The sequence below is a fragment of the Garra rufa genome, chromosome 8 (genome assembly GCF_049309525.1).
Source record: "Garra rufa chromosome 8, GarRuf1.0, whole genome shotgun sequence".
Lineage (NCBI taxonomy): Eukaryota > Metazoa > Chordata > Actinopteri > Cypriniformes > Cyprinidae > Garra > Garra rufa.
In genome coordinates, this window is record NC_133368.1 from 15,632,389 (window position 1) to 15,657,166 (window position 24,778).

Consider the following 24,778-nt stretch of genomic DNA (forward strand, 5'->3'; position numbering starts at 1 on the left):
AAACATAAAAATTACTAGCAATACTTTAATCCCTACAACACTTGGGCACACCAACGAGAAAAACCTATAACTTTATCTAGATTTGCACTGCACTAGTTTAGCATATAAAGGCATCCTATTTACATTAAGTTATTTAATAACCAGCGGGAAATTTGAAATCTATCTTAGTGAAATCTCAATTTCCTAAATCACAATATATCCTCCGCTAATCTGCTTTACATAATATGGTTATACAGTTCTCCTCAAATTTTAAATTGAGCAAATTTATAGTAATTGCAATGGTGAGGTTTGCTATTGTGTTTTGCGAACAGCCGTGATACGGGTGCGCGCACATTCACGCGCATCTGGATGGGGGTGAGAGCGAAGGTGCCTCCTTTGTTTACTATCCTTATGTTTCCAAAATGGCGTCTCCGCCTTATGAATTGGGCATCATTCAAGTTGGAAATCCATTCATATCCATACACAATATGAACATGTTAAAATTAAAATAATCCCAAATTCTAAATATGAAAACACATTAATATTGATGTAGCATTTGCAATTTCATTTGTTTAGCTTAAGCACTTTATTTACAAAATGTTTAACACAATAAAATATAACATTTCCATATCGTTACCATTTCATCATTTTATGCATGGACAGTGCAACTTACAAAATAACATTTCTAATGAACGTGAGGATGTGTCGTTACGTGCTGGTGTTTTTAAGCAACATGATATTAACCATAATCAGAGATTTCCAAATTTCCAAATACTATGTATAACAATAATAACAATTTCGGGATTCTTGTTAATTCTTCACTTTCATAATATTTTATTACTGAATGAAGAAATAAATACACCAGTCCCACATTATCACCTTGTTTGCACCAGTTCAACGAAATGTCAACGGCTTAAAAATAAATTCTACAATTGTTATATAAATAATATACATGATAAGATAAATAATGTGCATTAAAAACGATAAATAATAAATATAATACTTAGTCAAGATAAATGTTTGTCGTACAATCTTGGAGGAAAATAATAAATAACGGTGTCTTAATGGATAAAATATGAAGAACCTATGAGTAACAGACGACTTAACAAAGACGCAATGGTTTTTTTTCTCTACAAATCCCATTTCTATAAAGACGGATGCCTATACTGTCAAATCTACAGAACTTACCTTCAAGTAATACGTTATGGAAATTGCCTGCATTTTGCCAATACAGTCCTTCCGAGAACCAAACAACCGACAACAAACAACCGTGTGTCTCTTCAACAGTCAAGAGAAATGGACCACAGCTATTATTAAAAATAATTACAATCATAGCAGTAATAGTAATATCAATCATAATAATACAGGATAATACGTTATGTTTCTCTCGGAGTGTAGTTTTATAAATTAGTTTAACTAGTGAGGTAATAAAAAAGCGACGTTTCGCTTAAGCACACTGATGGGATCCTTACAGATGCGTGAGTTTGGGTGCATCCTGCAGCCTTCCCTGAGACGCGTGGTGAGAGCTGAGGTCTGTGTACGTGGGGTGGGGGTCACACGGTCCGTGGTGGTGGTTGCCCGGAATCTGAGCGGCACAGCTGTAGTCCACGCTAGCAGATGAGGGATGGGGAAGATGACCGAGGTTGAACATAGGGCCCGAAGCTGGCATTGAATCAACGAAGTTTCCCCCGACGTAAACAGGGCTACTTTGTAAATTAGCATTAGCAAAGCTACCGTTCCCCTGCATGCTGTGATGGTCGTACTCTGTTCCCGGGTATCTTTTCTGTTGCGGTATGCAGCCGCCCAATGGCGCCGTGTAGGCTGCCAAGCCGTACATATTCTGTTGCGGTTTGGCGAACGACGGAGGAGACGGCGCATCGTAGTTTAGGCTGTTTACGTTTGGAAGCTGACCAGAATATCCAATGTGATTCGAGCCACTTAACGGCGGGCTTCTGTCCGGAGAGTGTCCTAAGGGGGAGTGCATTATGCCTTTAGATTTCTGATCTTTTTTGTACTTCATCCTCCTGTTTTGAAACCAGATCTTTATTTGGCGCTCGGTGAGGTTGAGCAGATTAGCCATTTCCACTCTTCTGGGGCGACACAGGTAGCGATTAAAATGAAACTCCTTCTCCAGTTCAACTAGCTGGGCGCTGGTGTAGGCAGTGCGCACTCGTTTCGAGGCAGGGCCAGGTGGACTTTTGTCATCGCAGGTTTCGCCTGAACACAGAGAGAAGAAATGTGCAATGGATTAATTGTTACACAGCCTATTACATCACTTAAAGGCCAAAGAGAGACAGCCTACTTCAAATACAAGAAACTAGGTCATAGTCATAGGAGCATACACATACACAGCCCATACCTGCAGCTGGGCAGTTGGTGCTTTTCTGCTTTGCGTTTTGGCGGGTCTCTTTCATCCATGGAAAAATTTGCTTGGTGATGACTGGGGTGGCAGTACTAGAGCCAGTGGTGCTGGGAGATTTCTTTTTTTGTGTCGAGTTGCTGTTAGGGCTGGGTGAGCTGGCCGCTAAAGGGGCAGCCTGCTGCTGCTGCTCACTGATACTCTCTGGTTGGCTGTTGCCCTGGCTGGCACTGGGTCGCATACAACTGCCATTGATGTCTCCATTTTTATGTGCTGGTGGCCGGACTGATGTGGTTTGAATGGGACATATTGGGTTTTGATAGTCATTCTCTATGCTGGAGGATGAGAAGCCTTGGTGTGTAGGGCCATACGTATAGGAGTCAGATTTAGGGTACGAATATCCTCCGAAAAGTCCAGCATTGTCATAATAAGTGGCTTTCTGCATTGCGAAGGTTCAAACTAAGAGAGCCTGTGAACCCCTGTCCAATTGCATGGACTTCTCAGTCACGTGATTGGAGCTTCCCACAGATTTTCTGTCCTTTGACCTGTTAAGAAAAAAACATGAATCAGTTATTGCAAGTATTTTTAGATTAAACTTTAGATGTGAGGTACAACAGTGATATGCTGTGGCACTAACTAAAAATCTCCCTATTTGCCTTTACAGAACTAAGCCTTCTGCGTCTAAACTTCATGTAGGCTATCTAAACAGATCCCAATGCAAATGAAAACAACCTATATCATTTTCAGTATTTGAATATGAGATAGAAATAGATTTCTCCCAACTCTATAGTTTCTTGTGTCAGATGTCATGCTGTATACTCTTTTTCCTTGTAACTTTGTGAAATTTTCTTTTACCCATTGTTGTTGTTTTTTGTTTATTTGTTTCTTAATGCACTTAATGCAAAAGAAGGCAAGACAAAGTTATGTTGTGAAAAATAGTTGTATTCATTGTATTTTGCTCCATTAGCTGAACTATTCAGCTTTTTGTTTGTTTGTTTGTTTGCGTGTTTGTTTTTTGTTTAGTTTTAGAATATTTAAAAGGCATAAAAACATCACCATACACCATATCTTAACAGTAATAGATATTCTGTTGTCAACTACCATCTTTCACCTATGTCTTTCTCTTAGCTCTTGTTTCTTTCTTTTTTTCTTTTTTTTGTGGAACCAAAGCCCTTTAGCTTTTCACTTTCAGAATTTAGGCATGAATGCAACAAGGCGGTTAAAGTTTAACTTGTGCTAAAAGTACCCCATTGAGTGAAACTCTATGGCAGCAGAAGGAGAATCAGCATTTCTCTTCAAACAATATCCCATTCTTTTCCAACTCTTTGCTCACTACCAGACTTTTTTTTTTTCAAATGACGTTCAAGCAAAAAAAAAAAAAAAATTATTAGTGTGTTTGTATGTACGTGTGTGTGAATAAATCTCCTAGTTGTAACAAAAAATTTGATCAGCCGTTGTTTGTCTAAAACCTGGAATTGTGCATCTTTAACGTAGTTTGAGATTACGTACATATTAGGAGTCATAGCATAGTTTTATCGGTTTAATAAAAATAATAGAGCGAAGTTTGATGTAATTGGTGGCAGGGTTCCATGCACTCTATTTTTTTGCATTTATTTCTTAAGATTATGCGAAAATGTAATCTTTATGAAGAAGAAAAAAACCAAAGTCGGAGATCTAAATTAGAATGACACAAATTAACCAAACACACCTAGTCTATTTTTTCCTTACTCTAATGTCGCTACCGATACATATAATCATTGTATAATTTCTATAATTGTATAATTTCGGTAGCTTTTGGAACATTCTGTTACTGTTTAATCTGTATTATTATGGCACGGTGGGTTCGGAGTTAGACCTGCTTCCCACCAAAGGTCGATGTGAGTTGTAAGAGTGGGTGGATCACGTAAGTATTCGAGTAGGATTTGGTTCGTAGCAAATGCTGGTAGCAAAGTCTGCTAGCAACACACTGAGATCCCAATCTGTAATACACCAAACCCAACAGACTTCTTGTTTTCTCCTTTCTTTCTTTCTTTCTTTCTTTCTTTCTTTCTTTCTTTCTTTCTTTCTTTCTTTCTTTCCTTTTATTATTTATTTATTATACTATTGTTGTCTTCTTTCTAGTTTTATGCTAAAGATAGGCTTTCACCCAAGTGACTGTAGCTCGTGTAGTTATTAGACGGCCTGAAGCTCCGCAAGATACATATCAATGCACCTGTCATTGTGGAGCCCGTCAAAATTTATGACTGGCCATACTACAGCCGTAAATGCCTCACAGAGGGGTGAGAAGAAAAGCACTCCTCAAGACTTGGTACCGTCAGAGGGGTAAAACTCTAAGCGTAGGAGGATGGCTGGGGGCAAGAATGTCCCGCTAAAGCCAGAGCCTACAGCCCGCCAGTATAAATCCGGCTACTGCAGTAATTCACACACTGTTGTCTTGAACGTTCTTTAACTACTTGTAATGGAGCACACTTTTGACCAATTGCGCGGATAGCTGTGGATTTTAGTAAAGGATGTACTCTAAATTATGAAGAAAGTACGGATGGGAATATTTTATTTTTTATTTTTTTGCTTGCTTGTTTGTTTTATTTATTATATTTGATAGAGTTGTTATATATATATCTACGAGATACCGTTTTTGAATTTTATACGTTGCCTTAAGTGTAAATGTTTCGTTTTTTGTATACAATGTATTGTGTACGTTAAAATGCATTGGTAAAAGCAGGTAAATAATTTTTGCTTAAGTTAATTTGTTGTCTAAGCCCAGAGCATCAAAATAATTTTGTATTTATACAAAAACCATGCACTTCTTTTTCTGGCCTGTAAATTGTTATTGGCGGTGTTGTAAGCTATGAAATAAGAGTCACAGGACAATGCACCGCAGGCTTTAAAGCTACTATTGTTTAATTTTAGTGCAAACTAAAATATGAAGACATGTCTTACCGCAGTCTGTGGTTCTCTCTCCTTTATTTCTTCTCAAGCGATCTTCATAATTTAGACGGCGACCTGAAGAATAAAAAAATGTTTTCAATCTCAGTTGTTGGTCGAATTTTTTTTCCAGCTTCCCGTTTTGTTTAGGATTCTTTAAGTTACCTCCGCACAATTAAATGGTCAACACCTACGTTTTCGATTACAAAATGCGGAATTCACATTCAGACACTTCTTAGAACCACACATTTCTAATATTTTACATGGTGTCCAATTTTTTTAAATGAAGGAATTAATTTAGCCCCTAGAAGATTAGACTGGTTTTAGGAGCAGTCAAAGCTGCAGCTGAAAGAGGAAAAAAAAATGACATAAGCGATTTTACACAAAGAGATGCTGGCCAAAATATTTAGCACTCATAAGCCTTTTGGGTGACCTTTGGCTTCCTCTCCAATAACTCACTGATTAATGAACAACGGACGGAAGGGACTCAAGTCACAATGCAATCCACACCACACAACTTTTTCACCGGTGTTTTTAAAACCAAGAGAGCCTGAAGATGAGATTTTAATCCTCATCCTACCAGACAGATGACCTGTTCTGTTTCTCTCTGAAAATCCTTTCGAAAACATGAGACGAGGACAACACCTTTGAAATACGCTATGGGATTAATAATGGTATTAATATTATTGTTGTTTGTTGATGGACCACAACGTTGGCAAAAGTACCGGTAACAAGAAAATGTACGTAGCCTGTATTTTAAACTTGTGTGTCATGTTCAAAGTCTTAATGGGATAAATGTAGCGAACAGTTCAGCCGAACATGGTCTGCCTTTATTAGGCAACAGTGTTTTCGCCCACGCACTCCCACGGTAAGTTTGGTACTCATAATAGAACAATGGGCTGTAAAAATAATGGCCTCTGGAAGTCGGTCTGCAAATATATACATGTATATCTGTTTCTGATTTGCATGCTTAAGTCTGTCTCTTTTGTAGATTTGTTTTATATTGCTGTAACTTTAGGCCCTAGTAGCCTATTGTAAATTCTATATTCGAAATTATGTGTACAAAATGCCAGGTTAGTGAAAAAATCTCGTATTGTCTAAAAACAATGTATTCTGTAGAATCGAAAACAAAAACGTTTGTGTTTGAGCCTCAACTTATTTAGCAGATATTGCACAATGCAGAAGAATGCAATCACTGAACGTAATGTTTTGTGAAATATGTAGGGGTTAATAATTATAAATAATCAAAAACGCATGACCAAAAACTATTAGAACAGACTATTAATTTATATATATTTATTTCTGTAAACCGCTCAATTGCAAAACGGGCTAAGAACAGAGAAAAATAAAATGTAAATATTTACGGGTATAGTAGTAGTAGAAATCATATTAGTTTTTAAAACCTAATTATAAACCACCATATTAGGTCAAATTTCGAATATCTAGATTTGTTATTGCATAGTATGTTTTTGCTTCTTGTGGAGAAAAAAAATCTACTTCATATCTTAATTTATTCTTACATATGATATTAATTTAGACTTTTTTTATTGCATGTAAAATATAGTTTCCATTTAGAATTTGGATTTATGTGATGTAGTTTTTTGAGTGCTCCAATCCCAATAATATGGACTAAATCGAAATCAGAGAGACTCAAATGATTTGAATTTATGGAAATATGTATGTTTAAAAGAATAGCCTACCCTAACCCACATATGTCATGTCTAACGTCGCATTGACTATAACACAAATTAAAGTGATTAACGATCTCACAATGTATGACACAGATGTTTTATACTGTGCATGGGCAGCTTCAGAAAGATACCAGAATATGTAAAATAAAACGGCTAAAATAAAACAAAAACAAAAAATCCTGTGACTCAAATCACCTTACATGCTAACCATATAAAATAGTCAAGGTTGTGCAAATCTGTAAACTAGTCTCAGTTTTTGTCTTCAAATCGTACTTGCTTAGTTGGTAGGCGACGACATTAATAAAGATCAGCTGCTTTGAATGGAATAAATCATATTTTTACACCGGCCTAATGTAAACCCACGCTTAAAGGTTACGTTTTGCCATGCAATTGCTTACCTGTGATGTCAATTTATTATAGCCGTGCTTCTTAGTCTCAATATCTCTCAGTTCGGCTGCTCGGATATATCCTTCACCCTTTGTCTATAGACAGTACTGTCTTAAAACTGATCTCGCGCTTTTCCAGGCATTTCCATATACCAATGCAGACAGTATTCCCGAAAGAATGGGAGCCACTCACTCAGCTACCAATAAAAAGCCAAGAAGGTCTTCTTATTCCGAAACGAAATATTACTAGCAATCAACTTCCCATTTGAAAAAGGTGAACGTTTTACAGAGGCAGGCTCACCGAATGAGTCGACATTAGTATATTTCGGAAACCTTATCATGACAAATAAAGGCGCTGCCTTAAAATACAAGCATATTTGTTCACGTGATCCGGATCGCAGATTGTCCTGATTGAGACTGCTACTCCAACCAGCTTCACCTCACAAATACATTTTAAAAGCAAGAGCACTAACATTCCCTCCAGCCTCACATCATTGTACAATCATTTTGCACAAGAACTCGCTCCTTTCTCAGCCACTGTATCGGAGTGTATCATTAAGACAAAAGCTACACTGCTATTTACTATGGCTTTGAAACAGGCATAATAAAATAATAAAAACAAACGTTCAAACGAAGCAAATATATTAGAAGAAAATATGTTAGTTTTAGCACTACGTTGTCTTTGTTTAAAAAAACAAATAATTGTATAATCCGCGAAACATTTGATGTGATTTTCTTCACATGCCAATATCTAATGAAATATCTTAACCTTTTTTTATATTTATTTTCTTTTATTTTTAAATTTTGCGCAGTGTAATAGGCCTGCGGATCAGACGATTGTTGAAAGCAACAGCATTATGAATTTTTAGTTTTATTTAAGATGAAGATCAGATATATAGTTGTTGCTTTTTGCTCGCTGTTTTAAACAGAAATCCGTTTATTATAGGCTGCAAGAAACCACTGAAATATTGTTTGACTATTATGGTTTAGGCAATGACAGCAATGTATGACCTCTTCAACCAAAGAGATTCATCAAAATCATCCCAAATTCTATATTGTTCTTCTCAAAAAGCAAGAGTGTGTATTGATCCGTATGTGAGCATGTAACGTAAAAGTCTATATTTTTACTAGTTATGCATTAAAGTACATTCTGTGTTTTTTCAGTTGTTCCTACAAATATATTTAAATTCTGTAATCCTTGATTTTTTTAAACATAAAACAATTTGAGAGGTTAACTGCAAGATGGTTATATGTAATTTGAATCAGAATGCGTGCTCTATGGTTGTGCTGTATGGATATTTAACTGGATGGTAAGATGGAGATGAAACGGTTGGGAACGCGGCCGAGCGCAGGATTGTCCTGAGGAGAGGATGCGAGTCGTCTCCCCTTGCAGCATATGTTCACGGGCTAATAAAAGTGAAAGATTTACAGTCCACGCCCGGCCCCCAACAGTCTCTCACCCTTTCAGGAATTACTGAGCATGATTTACAACGATGCAGATCACCGTCATCCCTCTCCAGCAGTTCGAAACACTTTATGGATAGATCTACGATCATAACGCTCCATTACTAAACGAGTGGGTATTGTGGAGTTTTTGACATCAATGAAATGTATTGTTTTTGGATCGATGCCATTTTTTTCTTTGATTTTGTTTCTGTAACTGTTGTAAAATTAGGATTCAAAATCCACTTATTTAGCATTATTTTACGTCAATAACTATATGATGATTTTCCAGATAGCCCTCTACAATGAATTCTAGCCTGTGTTCTTTTTATCTAACCAAACACATACGTCTCCACAAATAGTCGCCACTAAATCGGGAAAGAACAGCATCTCTGACGGATTATAAATCACAAAGAGGCCTTCGTTAAAGCCCTGGCGGCTAAGCAATAAACACTATCGCACTGGACTTCACATCTTTCATACACAAATGCATCAATATAACATTACATTACATGAGAAAATAATTACTGTAAAGTCTGGCTTTAATGCTTTAAAAAATAAAAGTAGCGTTACTTAACAGTTTTTATTTTTATTGATACCGGTTTAGAGGAAGCGGAAGCTATTTAAGGAAAAAATCACAATGAGCCCGAAGTTGCTTCAGCCTGTCCGCGGAGAAGACTGAATCAAAGGACACTATTTATCAAAATTCTGACAGATATGTTTATTCGCTGTCTAGCTGCAAATATTAATCTTAAATGTTTACCTACCGATGCTCCATTGGCTGAAAAGCTGTACGAATGTGCAGGTTGCGGTGGTGTGAGATACAAGACCGTTTGGATATTATTTTCTTGGATCTCTTCAGTTTTCAAGTCTGATAGAGTCCTCGCGATTAATGACGATGCCGTGTTTCTAGGGGACGTGCTGCATTAATTATTTAGACAATCACGTGGTCAAACAAAAAAGATATAGAACGGAACCATATACCGAATTCTATCTTGGGATGTCGACAGCGCAGTTTGATTTATCTTAACGGGTAGTCTCGATGGGCGAAGACATTTTCAACGAACAGCTGGAAATCAAAAATGGCCGTTTGAGAAGCATTGTGAGAGCGGCGGTAGTAGTCGGTGCAGTGTCATTGCAAATGGAACTGCGTATGGCTCTCATTTATTCTGTTCAGACATCCAGGTCAATACTCAGAATGCCTTACTGAAAGCAAAGACAATGGAGAGATCCCCTGCGTGGCGTGTTTTCACTATTCACAAGGCTTATTAAACAGAAATAGATATTTGGAATGTTTAATATATGCTGTTTGACACACACATACTACACACACACACACACACACACACACATACATATAGCCTACATACATACATACATATATATATATATATATATTTGTATGTATATGTGTGGACATTTAAGACATCTGTATAGTATGGGAACAACCATGCATATGCAATATATAAATCCCTTATTTCCTTTTTCAGCAATATAATTAGAACTACCCCACATGCATGTTTGTAAGGTAAATGTTTGTAGATGTTTTGGCTGAAATAAACTTTACATTTTGTCCTCCCTGGAGGTGTGTATTGTTCTCATAATCTCTCCCCCCCCCCCCCCCCCCCCTCTCTCTCTCTTTATGATTGTGAAGTGATTTTATTGACATAAAAAGTGTTTACATTGCCAAATCATCGGTAACATTAAATTACAGACAAACACATTTACACAAATTAACTCCCTAATAATAATAATAATAATAATAATAATAAAGTTGATACAATTATTATTGTTATTGTCTCTCACAGGTTTACTTAGCTAAATGAGGACGTGTTTTTATACAGCTAATTTTAGATATTATAACCCATAACAGAACACTTTCTGTTTTTTTTTTCTGTGCAATTTATAAAACTTGTTTACTATTTTGATAGACCAACTGTTTTTATAAATGAGGACGCCTCCAAAAAGAGGTTTTGAGAGATTTTGTCATGTTTACCTCACTTCTGGGTACATATTTGTCACCCAAAATATGCTTCAGTAGGTGCACACACACAGCACGCACAAACGTTTTCAGTGATGATGGACAACGACAAAGATCAAAACTAAGATAAATGTGTGCTATATTTAAATAATATAAGCTCTCTTGTTATTTAGCAACAAACATACTAATGATTGCTCATAATTCTCTCTAAACAGCAGATAAAACTTTTTTCCTTTCTTTTTTTTTTCTTTAATAATACATGAATATCAAAACCGATGCTTTGACATGATATTTTGCTTGATGAAGCAAAACACATGGAGGTTTATTTGTAATTTGTAGTTTCACATTTGTCGTAATGACTGGGCAGAATGTGCGGGACTCGGGCAGAAGCTGATAAAAGTTAAAACGGCGTGACATATAATCACCGTGTAAGGCAAGCAAATATTAATAAGGAGAAAAATATTTATTGCTGTTTTTTATTTTCTTTCTTTAAAAAAAAAGCACCCCCTCCTCCACACGCACAATTTTTTGGTGCATCTGTGTGCAAAAAGCGTCTGAGAGAACCGGCTGAAGGTCCATCAGGTCAGGAGTGTAGAGGTCAGTGCTCGCGGCTCAAAAGCGTCTAATGCAACAGAAACTGTGTCCTCTGGATGAACCTGCCCGCAAGGCTTTTGTTGAACTTCTGTAAAAATACCTTTTCATGATCTCAACGTGAAGGCATCAGTATGAAAACTTCTTCGCAATGCATGTATGCCTCGTGTTTTTGTTTAAGGAGACAAAGACACCACAACGATAGCAGAGCGTCTTTAAGTTTAATCACTGCTGGAAAACCATTTCAGATTTAACACCACTGCCTTCTCAAAAATAACATAATGTGTATGAAAGTGCTTGATAAAACGTGTTTTTTTACTATCTCAACAGTTTCTAATTTCAAAACAATATGACGCAGTTTGAGTGAAACCTCTCTGCATAATATTTATTTAATTACTGCAAAATATGCCTGTAGAAAATATGCACAATATACAGAAATATATACATATATTTAAGAACTCAGAAACTCAAAACTGCATTTGATAATTATTGAACGGATAATTACGTTCACGTAGAACATAAAGCTTTTAACATTAATAAATAGAAGGTTCAAACATCTTGATGACTAAACATGTATCTAAAATGCAAAATAAAAAGCTGCTTTTCAAGAATTTCAGGTAACATCTGGAAGACAGAAATACACTTCTGCAATTGTAGCTATATTGTTTACAAAGACGTCGGGCGGGATTTATAGTGGAGTATAAGGCATGGAATATTCGTTTCAAAAAGAGACTTTTTTTTTCGATTAAATAGGACGTTTTAAAAGCTGCAGTAACAAATGTAAAACATCTATAACGAAATTCTTAAAATTACATGAACAAGTTAAAAATTTCTTGACTGAAATATAGTCTTTTAGAAAGTAAACCATTAATGAGGCGACCACGCGAGGTTCAGAAGGAAATTTCTTCAGCTTTTCAGTCTATAAATAAATAATTTCCCAGGCAACGATTTTTTCCTTATTATTAACTAATTTTATTTTGTTTTTATTACTTGCACCCAGTCGACTTTAGTACAAAAACAGCTAAGACATTCGTAATTTATTATATGCTGGACATTACTTAAGTTCTCTTTAATGATTAAGTTAAGATAAATTGACTGGCCATAGGCGTAAACTTGCCATAATGCGTTTCAAAGGAGGAAAAGGGTGATATACAGAGTTTTTTTTTTTAATGTGTGAATAGTGTTACTAAAACGAACCATGCTTTGAAATAAATTTGGCAAGTTTGTGTAAAATATAGTGAGCTTTTCAACGTTTTACTGTACCTCGTGGTGGCATGTGAACCATCATTCGATGCCTCATATCCTCTTTGCCTCAGTTACAAAGGATTACAATACTGGAATAATTGAAATTTGGGGGGTTAACGCATAGCAGCTTTTACGCTGCGTTTAGTCATGGTGTGTGCTTCTGGTTCTCAGTTTTTGGCACTTGTACCCAACATGTCATGATTTGCTACCATGCAATGTCAAACGAAGCATTGTCTATTACATACAGTTCATCTGTACATCTGGAGGGAGGGAGAGATGTCCACTTATAAAGTTGTGATCTCTGTCTGGTTGTCCTTCTGAGCGTGTTGTGCATGCTGATTTCCAACAGACGCCGATCTTCCTTTCGTGTTAGGTAGTTTGTGATCCTTTTTCCATTTCATTCTTCTGTTCTGAAACCAGATTTTAATCTGTCGCTCAGAGAGACAGAGGGTATGCGCGATTTCAATGCGACGCCGTCTTGTTAGATACCTGTTAAAATGAAACTCCTTTTCTAGTTCGAGAACTTGCTGTCTTGTGTAGGCTGTCCGAGAACGTTTGGGTTCCGGTCCTGTGTAATCCGGATTCACTGAGAAAGACAAAAACACACTTCTGTTTAAAAAAAAAAAATGAAACCAGCCATTTCCGTTGATCAACCATTCCTTCCTTGATTGAACTTTAAAAAAATACTCACTTGCTTGAATTTGATTCTGTACTGGTATAATTTCATTTTCGGTGAATTTATTTCAAAGTTTATCACTGCTAAATTATTCAGTTCAAAGCTTTGGGCCAAGTGGACTCTCAGTACTGCAATAGTGGCCAACAGAGCTAGCGGCCTATTTCCTAAGCAATAAAAATTTATGGCTGGTGTAATTGGCGGCCCCTTCAGAGGAAACCCATAAATATTTCACTGAATGATTTTAACTGTGACTAAAACAGCAGAATAGGGCTGGCCTACAAGCAGACAGCAACGAGAGTTAATCTTACCCGTAGTAACGTGCACTTTCTTCATCCACGGATAAACTACAGCAGGCTGCTTGGCTGGTATCCCGTTCTGGCTCTTTGTGTTTTGCTGTTGTCCACAAGTCCTCGGTCCGGATATCTGGACCGCAGGACACTGCTCTGTCTGTGCGGGGAAAGGGCTGGGGTGGCTGGCTTGATCCTGCACATGACCCCGCGGCTGCACCGACGAGCCCTGGACAGTGTTACAACTGTAAGGCTGTTCAGAGTAGTTTGACCGTGAATAGATTCCGGGATGCTGGAAATCAGTGTCCTGCGACGGACTGTAGTAGCCTGGGCTCTGGTCAGGTATATAGCTGTTCTGAGAATATTCCTCACAAGGAGGAAATTTTGGATCCACATACTTGGAGTTCACCATGTACGAACTCATGGCCATTAATTTCTGAAGGTAGGAAATACTAATTTTTCTCGAGTTGTCTTTTTTTCCTCCCTCCATAAAGCCCTCCTACTTGCTGTCAACTGAATAAAGTTAGGCTACCATGTGACCAGCTCGGCCAATCGAGGTGGAGGGACTTCATCAACCGAGAAGAAGCTGTGCACACCTAGTAGTGAATTTCACAAACTTCACATTATCTCTCAATTAGGACGGTAACAATGTAATATGAAACTAAATTGATTAAATACCCGGTCTTCGTAATAAATAAATAAATAAATAAACAAATTCTGTTTGTGTATTTGGACACAGTTGGCAATGCCCACCATCACATAGGAGTACCCCTGCTTACTACACATTTCACCATATCATATATAAAAAAAACATGTATTTGCATCAGGTCTATGTGTATGTGGCTCATTTGGTAAATTAATATTCAACCAAGCTAAATCAAACCCAACCCAGGGATTTTGACTGGTAAAAACAAAACAAGACAAAAGATAAAAAACGGCCCAAGGCACAAAAAGAGTCACATAAAGCCAGCAGACAATTGATGGAGACCGTCTTTGTCATGTAGAGGTCACGCAGAAGTTACTGGAGTCTCATCGTTCCAGCGCTTCTCTTCCTTTCAGCTTGCTGTATAGGGCGCCCTGGTTCGCCATCAATGCGCCGTGCCAATCAATAATCAAACGCCACATAAAAGAGAATAGCCACTTGGCAGTTCATAAGGTAAGACCAGGGAGCAATAGATGTGCAAAGTTTGTTAACATTTTCCAAAATATTGCTCAGTTAATTATTGCTCTCTGTCCTGTTTTAAACTCAGATTTAAACGCTATATATAAGGTTAAAAAGGTTGGCTTGTTTTAGTGAAAACAGGAAGAAATGCAGTAGCCTACACAGCAACACCATGTAGTGCTAACTACAGGCAATGTTGATTCGACTGATCAAAGCATTTCGTGACAGTTCCCGTAATCAGAATCATATAATCATATTATGCAATTATGTAATTATATGAGTATCATTTCATTTTCTCCGGTTCTTCGTTGGCAGCTGTCATTTTCCAACGCACATTTGCAATTTGCAAATATTGCCCCGTATATTAAATGGCAAAAAAAAAAAAAAAAAAAAAAAAATCAGTGGTCTGACACCGAAATATGACAAAGTTTTATTCGAAGTTATTGCATCGACCATATACTCCCCTAGGATCGAATCTGTGACTATCATTTTTTTTCACACAAATTCGGTTCTACAGGGTATATATAGACGACGGCATATATTCGCCCAACTGACAAAAAACGTCTTTGAAAAAAAGATTAAAATTCTATATAGGCTACAATGAATCCGTTATTGCAACCATTCTAAATAAAAAAACTAAAATAAATCAAGTGTTCCATCAAGTGTAAATCCGTTCCAGGGTTACAATAAAGTTTTACTTGATTTAAAAAAAAAAAAGTCCAGTGCCTTTTAATACTATTTTGACAATACAGATGTTTAACAGTAAAACAAAAGAGGCCCGCAGCTCAATTTCTCAGACTGCACTGCGCTTATATTTATTAAAATGTGACTAATCTCACTCCTTAAAAAAAACTTTCATTCTCTATACAACATAGCATATTATTATATTCACCCAGGTATAGGATTGAAGCCTTTTGTGCTAAATTTTACTCACTGTGAGGTGCTGTCATGGCAGTCAAATTGATCAGGTGGCCTTAAAACCGTGTGCTGTTTGGATACCATGAAGAAGCATATAAAGGAAGGCTAAAGGTCGAGAGGTCAAGCCGAATCATTTACAACACACATCACAAAGTTTCATTATTTTTGTGCAGGGCGACAGCGGTAGCGGAAAAGGACGAACGTTCATGGATAATACATGACCTCCTCTGATAACCGGCTCCTGTGGCCCTTCGCTCCCGGTCACCAGAGCAAAGCAACCCCAAAACCTCTATTTAAAATCTAAGATTTATTTAAAAATGTAAGAATTAACATATCTCAATGTTTAATTTTGGCGTCACATATTAGTTAATTTGGTTAATAAAGATGTTAACTTCAGTTCATTTTCCCATATAATGACTTACCATTATTTTCCTTAAAATTCAATTTTAAAAAATCTTATGAATCACCATTTACATATATAGCTTTATTAATTTGACCAGCCGTATCTTAACTGTTACAGCTTGGAGCTTTTACGGGTGATTAGCTTTTTAGAACAAAAAGGCTAGCGATTTAAAAGATATGACAATAGGCTATTTACGAAATTCTGCAGGCCATTCATTCTTAATATTAATTTTTTTAATGTATATATATACATTCCTTTATGTTGTCATATTTGCCAAACGTAGCCAAACATTGTGCCTTTTTAATACGTGAATTGAATTTTTTTAATTGTATTTTTTTTTTTTTTTTTTTTTTTTTTGTTAGACAGCGTGACCCGTGTTTCACCTTGCTTTGCGACTTGTTCAGGCGGGTCAAAGCCGAGTTACTAATGGACAAAAGAATGAGACAGTCACCGATTGTCGTGACCTCTGATTTTAAATGAAAAGATCTCTTGTTGCATTGTTTTAAAAAATAATAGTTCGCATGTACATAAGTGTTTCTGTGACATGAACCGTTTTTATTTTTTTTCACCGCCGACTTTAATCAAGTTGGAAATGTATTTTTTTTTATGCAGAATTGTCGATTGAGACGGTTATTCTTAAATAATCGACATTTTTATGATTTAATTCTTTTTAAAAAATATATTTAACTCACAAGAAAATTAGCCACAGTTTGGCTATAAACGAATAAAACGTCTTTACTGCAAAATATCTTGATTACTCTTTATAGAATGCACAGATATCCTATATTTAAACTGATAAGGGGTTGATTTAAAAATGTAACGTAATGTAATGTAAATTAAAACTCTCAATCATTATTTTGAAATTGTTTTATTTTGACTGTTTGTTAAAACAGTCACTAAATTGTGTATTTTATGTTTACCTTAACATGGACATAAAATTGTTAGCATCTTAGCTATTGTTAATTCAGACCATTTCGGCTATTAATGAGCAAGACTTTCGTCATTTTGTATTTTTTTCCTGACCAATCTAAACAGTCACTTTTTCAGAGAAAATAATTAATACAAAGTACAAATGGTTTAGGGTCAGAATGGCCGTATCTTTTGCTTGGGGGCGCTAGAGAGCTGGTCAATAAAATCCAGAATTCTTGCTTATTACAAAGTTCAGTAATATGCCATGAAAGCGCATGTTTCGACTAAATTATGCTTTCGTTTGGCCAAATTTCTCACAACAAAAAAACAGTAGGCTACACTATTTTTTTATGATGAAGCGCACTACACAACAGGTGTAAATAAGTAACAATAATTTGCAAGTCAAATGCAAAAGAACAACCCACATTAAATTAGTTTCGTCGTGTTTATAAATATGTGGTAATCAAACGACAACTCTAAATATAATTCGCACTTGGAATCCAACAAAATAATTATTAACAAATAATGAGAAAGAAAAGCAAGTGATACAATTTTGCCCCCGTTGTATTTAAAATGTGCATTTTTACTTCTATAATAATAATATTAACAATAATAATAATAATAACAACAACAACAAAAACAACAAGAACTTAATTCATGTATGCAAGCTAGGCCATGTAGAACGACGAAAACAATCTTTCATAACGTGGCGCCACAACTGCACCAAAACCGGACTACTGCATAACATTTACGTCACCTCCATTACAACCAATTTTTTCTCTCCACAGTTATCCAACCACTCAAAACTGTGCACAACAACACAAGAGGAGTTCACAGAAACAAATCAGTACTGTTTTGGAGACTGACTTTATGAAACCACAGTAAACATAATGGCACAATTTAACCACGCACAAGTTCAGTGACACGAACTGAGGACAAGCTTACCTCTAGAAGCAGGCGTATCACGTAAAGCGTATCGACAAGTTTGTATATCCATGATCAAAACAAGCGTGGAGCCTCTTTCCTCTGCAGCGATACTGGGATCTTTTCTAAACCGTCTGAACGACCTTTCTAATACACAATGTGAATTATATTTTGGCTTGTCAACTCCCTGGCCATAAAACAAAGTTTAATGGTATCACGTGCTTCCCCACAGCCATTCATGACAGCGCGCGGGTGCCATAAATAATCCTGAAAGTTGCACTTATTCAATAATGGCGATTACTCTGATCTCAGGAGGAAATAAAGACACGGGGTTCAATTCGCATTCACTGCACTCAGAGGGGAAAAAATACACTGTCGAAAACCAGAGATTATTTTTTTTGTATCCTAGTAGACTTATGTATGCTATTTATTTTGGCAAATAATTTTTGTAGCCTAGTAGTTCTTATCCAAGTGGTATTAGTCGGTGTGGTATTTCTTAACCGATGCATGGCTTAAGTTAGCATTTTATTTTGCCATAGTTCACTCTAGGATAAATGAGGTGTTTTTGAAAATCTTTGGCGTGTGAAGTAATGTGAGAAATCTTCTGACTGTAAATTTAAGGTAGCCTATAAAAAAATGCATCGCCAGTGAGAAAAAATATAAAAAATAACACATTAGCGCTATGTGGCTAGTTGTCGACTTATGTAAAATGGCCATTGGGAAAGTTTCTATATATGCACTGCGTATTAATATAATTACCGGTAAGATAAATTTTGCCATTCAGATGAATATAAAGGCAGATGATTAGTTAAAATATTTCACAGATTATTCAAGAATGGAATGTGTAGGCAGTTACTGTGAGTGTTTCGGGATTTTCGAACTCACATTAAAATTAAATATCTTATTTTTGAGGAATTTTTTGCTGATATTTTGATGATTGTAATGTTGAAGCAATTAAAATTTAAACCAACCTTTGTTTGTAACCAACATGTGAATAAAAATGAATAAATCATTCATAAACAATCAATAATTAAATACAATATGAAGTAATTCCGACTATCTCACACAAACAATTAAATATGTTTTTGTTTTGCTTTGTTAAAAAAAATAGCATTTCTATCAGTTAATAAGAGAACTGTGTGAGTGTCACATGATTCCGACAACCAATCGCAGTTACAGGAAATGACCTCGAGGACAAAGCTGCAGATAGCGGGCAAGCAAGTCCCAGAGTGTTAGACAACAGCACCGCTTGCCGACCAAAGCAGGCACTGCCTAGGTGTTCTGTATGTGGCAAACGTTCCTCATTATGGAAGACATTTTTTTGCATAGCTGCTCACGCAGAAATACTGCACTGAACAACGGCAAGAAATGCTTACACAACTATTTTACATGCATACTTTGAATATCTCACCACTATTCAAATAATGTGTTAATAGCCACAATACAACCTATGCCTACATTATGCACAGCTACATAGCTGTGCACTCCTTTATATTTAATGTAATGTGATCAGTTTGTTTTCTTTCCTTTTTTTTAAAGACAACATCTTAAATTCTGTTATAAAAGATAAATTAACTACAATAAATAACTACAACAAAACGAAATAATGTCAAGCTATTCTAAGAAAATATTTCCAGTTTAATATTAGAATAAACCATTTGCTGGCATTTCAAGTTTGTATTGTAATAAAAATAAATAAATGAATAAATTAAGATAACGTGCATTCTAAAGTGAGTGAACTGAATGTGTATAAGTAGGTATTGCTGTGGTTTCGGTTGATTCGTTTGTAGGCTTCTCTCGCCTCTTTTGCCGCATTGCAGTTAGGTTGTAAATACCTCTGCAGCGGCCTGTCAGCTGACTGTGAAATACTGTCTTTGTTCTGCAGACCCAGTCTCCCTTTCCAAAAAACTGCGCCATTCTCACCATTAAGGGAGGCATACATTAAAACACAACAACTGCACCTCCACAGTTTCAAAATCTCTCGATTTCTGATCATTATTCAAAAATGCAAAGAATCATTATTTTCATGCACGTGAATTTTTTTTTTTTCATCCACCAGTTAAAGCTAGATAAATAATAAAGTCTGAATATATATTTACAATTGGTGTGAATATTTTGTGTGTGTGGTTTTAAGCACAGTATATATATATATATATATATATATATATGTATGTATGTATGTGTGTGTGTGTCTGTGTGTGTGTTAATAAGTCATAAGTGTCAACGTTAGTATGAAAAATTACAAGAAAGTTTTGAATCGGTCATAAAACTAACTGATAATTTGAAAGTAATTACTTTTTTTATTTTTAGATTTTTTGAAGATTTGCCTCTTCATCCATTTGAACGACAACAGCACTAGTACAACAACTAGCCTACTGTTAATAATAACACTAATAATACCAGTTATTGTGAATTAAGAATTTATTTATAAAGGTCCATCCATGTGTTTCCATCTTCAAGACTGTGAGTCAAATTAAACCTGTCTGTCAAATTAGTAAAATTAAGATTTAGCAAAGTTAGGCCAACATTAAAAAAACAAAACAAAACACATAGCCCTAAAATATAACAAGCCGTTTTCTAGCTTTTAGTAAAATCCAAAAGGAAGTTGTCTCTACTCAAATTGTACTATTTGATTTATCTTTTTAACTGCAAAAATAGTGATACCTTGTGAGCTTGTTTTTTATCATTCTGTATATGCTGTTGTCACAGTGGAAAAAATATTATCGCAAACCAAAAACCTGCTGGTATTGTAGCTTCTTATTATGCTATGACGATAGCATATATTGTCCAGCATGTTTAATCGAATTAAATATAAACTTACCAAACAAAGCTCTGTAATCCATGTTTGCCTCTTGCGCTGCTGGTGAATTTTATGAAGCTTGTTTCAAATCAGTCGTCCAGTACTGTATTGCTTGCTCTGTTTAGAAATGCAACTCTTGTAGCCCCCATAGCATCTGACAACATACGTAATCGGTAATGCAGGTTACCAAAGCCTTGAGTTTGTCTTCTCGATCTCTAGCACAGATAACAGCACACAGCAAATATATATTTGAATATATGAGCACACTGTGTATTTTGGATTTGGAGCCTTTAGCCACAGAATGTAGTGGAAAAATCGCTTGGGAAATCATGAAAAGGGGTCATGAAGACGTTTGCGTCTTGCACATGACCAGTGGCATCCAATGACAGACGAAAAAGGCTCATAAAAAGATCTATTACAAAGCTGTAAATTGTCTTCTAACAAAAAGGAATCTGGGCTGCCGCAAAGCCTCTAGTTTTTTGCGCATAATGACTGAGCCAGCTGCACTTCCTCAGCAAAGCAAATACAGTCACAGACATCTGCTGAGAGAGAGTGTGTTTGTGGGTGTGTGAGAGAGATAGTAAAAGAGAGGGAGTGAGAGAGACAGAGAGAAATTGTAAAGACGCGCTAAAATGTTCTTAATCTATGTTGTTTAAAAATATGTAATATAATTAAATAATTAAACATTAAAATTAGTTTGAGTTGGATAACATTTTAGCTATAAAACATATTAGCCTAGTAAAGGAAGCACCTACGAAAAAAATAAATAAACAAATTGTACCTATATGCAGCTAATTCTACCTTAATGCTCACGATGCATACTGTTAGATACGCTATGAATACGGGATGAATTTAGAATTTGAGGAAGCTAAATATGTAAGCAATGTCTTTAATGTTTATATCTAAATTGAATTATGTTTACAACTGTATCGTTATTTATAGAAATATATATATATATATATATATATATATATATATATATATATATATATATATATATATATATATATATATATATATATATTGTTCTATAAATAACGATACAGTTGTAAACATTGTTCTCACAATGTGTTTTGATCAACGGAGTATCGATTCTTAAATGTTACTAATCTAAAACTGTCAGAATCTTGGTAAATTTGTAAGCTTTTAAATTTAAACTTTTTTTGTGTTTATTTTAACATTATGGTTTTACAAGTAGAAACCGCGATGTTATATATTATTATTATGCAAAATTGTTAATACAAATAATATACAATGAAAAATAGTAATAGTAATTTCATTATTCATGACTAAATTTATCATTTAAAATCAAACAACACACTTAATAGTTTTTCCAAAATGTATTTTGCAATAAATTAATTATTGATATATTTAAAGAAATCGAATTTAGCTTCTTGTATTTTTTTTTGGATACATCTAAAACGTTTATTATAATTCATTGTCACAATGCTTTATTTACTGAATATCACTTGAGGTTCAGATAGCATGTTTGCTTGCCTATTGATTCCGAATATTAAAACATTAAATGCAACCCAAACAAAAAAATATGAATAAATAATTACATTTGAATTGGGGTATATGGTATATTTCTTTCCTTTTTTCTATATCTTTCAGAAATATACTATTTAATTCAAGTTTGTATAGAATAATGGGGGTGTGGAGAGGTGTGGGTTCTTGAAAGGGAACGCCTTTATAATCAAAAGGAAGCTACAGTAATCTGAAAATAGATTTTATGCCCGACAACCTTGAAGTCTCATCCAAGGGAACATCTGAGACGGAGGCGAGCGCTGATTTAGGCACGCTGGTTCCGAGCCAGTATTTCCACCGGACGATTTACAGGCTCGGTATTGTAGCGACCCGGCCTCTCGCAGCGTCGTAAAGACCCGCTGTCTTTGAAAGTTATCGTGTGCGTAAAATTTAGAGCGGTCGCAGTGACACGTAATTCCACCAGGATTCGACTGATAACTGGCGCAGATTTCCCAAGCAGATAAAATTATTGCATCAGTGCTGGCCGTCGCCGTACGCCATCGCATGCCTACCGTTCAGCATTTTGTGGAAATGTTGATCCGCAGGAGAAAATACTTCGTCCAGTGTGTTATGTGAAGGGTCGACAAAGTGAGAACTCATTGATGGTGTCAGATCGTTACTTATTAATGCCAGTGGAATCAGATATGATTGAGAGCTGCTGTTATTGAATGTTATATTTGCTGAGCAGGCCCATCGCCAAATTCTGCGGTCAGGGTACTACAGCATGCCTCAAAACACGTTTGCTTTTTAGTTATAGATCACATGACAGACAGGGAGGGAGAGGAAGGAAAGGAAAATTAGATTAAGTATGTTTTGCTCTTTTCCATGTGTTTGGAGTCCGCGAAATGCTTCGGCGTATACTGCCTTTAAGTTGCATTTGCATTTATTCATGCACCACCACTACTACAACAACAACAATAAATAATAATAATAATGTTATTATCAGAAAATTATGTTTTGTTGAAACATTAATTATCAGCATTATATTTTATAACAAATCAATAAATGTTACAACTACATTTAGTTTATAGCTGTTTAGTAACATATGCACTGATAGTTTATGTATATGTGACCCTGGACCACAAAACTAAAAAGTAGCACGGGTATATTTGTAGTAGGTAATAGCCAAAATTGTATTGGTCAAAATGATTGATTTTTCTTTTATGCCAAAAAATCATTAGGATATTAAGTAAAGATTATGTTTCATGAAGATATTTTGTAAATTTCCTACCGTAAATACATCAAAACCCAATTTTTGATTAGTAATACGCATTGCTAGGAACTTCATTTGGACGACTTTAAAGGCGATTTTCTCAGTATTTAATTTTTTTTTGCACCCTCAAATTCCAGATTGTCAAAAAAAAAAAATATTTTTTTTCAAATAGGTGTATCTCGGCCAAGTATTGTCCTATCCTAACAACCTGAACAACCGCACATCAATGGAAAGCTTATTTATTCAGCTTTTCAGACTGCTTTTGTCGTCCATGGTCAAATATTTCGTTTTATACTAAAACAAAACCCTTGTAATTTCTATCATAATATCTGTACGAGTGTGTTTTTTTTTTCAGCGTGCGTGAGTGTTTAAAATAAATAAAACGGCTTCGTTAAATTTTTATAGGTTGTTGCTGTATGTTGTTTTGAGTAAAGTCTTCATTTTTACGTTTCATTTCTATGTATGTTCTCCTGCTGATTCCATTTGTACTGTACTTTAAGTCGAAAGGAAAGAAACATTATGGCAAATGGAAAGTAACGTTAACCAAACTGTAGTAACCGCACTTACTAGTCTAGCCTATACCCTATAAACTCCTTTAGCCCAATTGTTATGGGTCACTATTAATATACTAAGCAAATACACATTTGACAGATAACTCGAAACCCCTAAATCGTCATAATATAGTACATTTTATCCACAACATTCATCTATATACATTTCTCTGTTTAGCCATAACTGACCCACACAGCCCTGCAATACTGAGGTGCTCACTGGTCAAATTCCTTTGTTCTTGTCCTTTCTCAAACCATATATAGTTTTATTCAAAACAGACTTTTTTTTTACCATGCACAGAGAGCTGAACGCATAATCGAAACAAAATGTAACTCATTTTCCAGTAGTTATCCTGTTTTAATTTCTGATTAAGCTTCAAATAACTGTGCACTGCCACGGGGCAGCCCTTTATTTTCACAGAACAGCTATGCCCTCTAGTGGCAATGTGCACCCCTGTTTAATCCTGCATTCTTTGAAAATTGCGGGATGCATTTATTTTTCTTTTTTGCAGTCACATTCCCAGGCATTTAAATATATTTTGAAGTCTGTTTGTTCAGAATCTAAAATAGGTGATGCAACGAATGTATGACTGTCATTAGCTAGACGTTGATTTTTTTTCTCACTCTACTTAGCTTGCAGTAAGTATTTAATTGCCTGTTATGGCGCCCCTTTTTTTTTAAATGAGAACATTCCTGTTGAATTATGTTGTAAAAGTAACACCCAAAAAGATTTAGCTTTAAGGTTTGTAGAGTGGAGATGCATTTCGTGAATAAACGTGACTTTCAGTGTACTGGGGGGTCGATGGCG

At 35.7% G+C, this 24,778-nt stretch overlaps 2 protein-coding genes across 2 annotated transcripts; both read right to left on the bottom strand.

Moving 5' to 3' along the window:
• Nucleotides 1–1,447: 1,447 nt before the first annotated feature.
• Nucleotides 1,448–20,967, bottom strand: hoxd3a (homeobox D3a). The gene is made up of 4 exons (XM_073845674.1): nucleotides 20,701–20,967; nucleotides 5,279–5,341; nucleotides 2,339–2,883; nucleotides 1,448–2,196 (listed from the first exon to the last, which is right to left on the bottom strand). The coding sequence occupies exons 3-4, from the start codon at nucleotides 2,781–2,783 to the stop codon at nucleotides 1,448–1,450; spliced, it is 1,194 nt and encodes a 397-aa protein (XP_073701775.1). The 5' UTR covers nucleotides 2,784–2,883; nucleotides 5,279–5,341; nucleotides 20,701–20,967.
• Nucleotides 11,889–14,448, bottom strand: hoxd4a (homeobox D4a). Its single transcript, XM_073845676.1, has 2 exons — nucleotides 13,585–14,448; nucleotides 11,889–13,186 (listed from the first exon to the last, which is right to left on the bottom strand). The coding sequence occupies exons 1-2, from the start codon at nucleotides 14,051–14,053 to the stop codon at nucleotides 12,885–12,887; spliced, it is 771 nt and encodes a 256-aa protein (XP_073701777.1). The 5' UTR covers nucleotides 14,054–14,448; the 3' UTR covers nucleotides 11,889–12,884.
• Nucleotides 20,968–24,778: the final 3,811 nt, after the last annotated feature.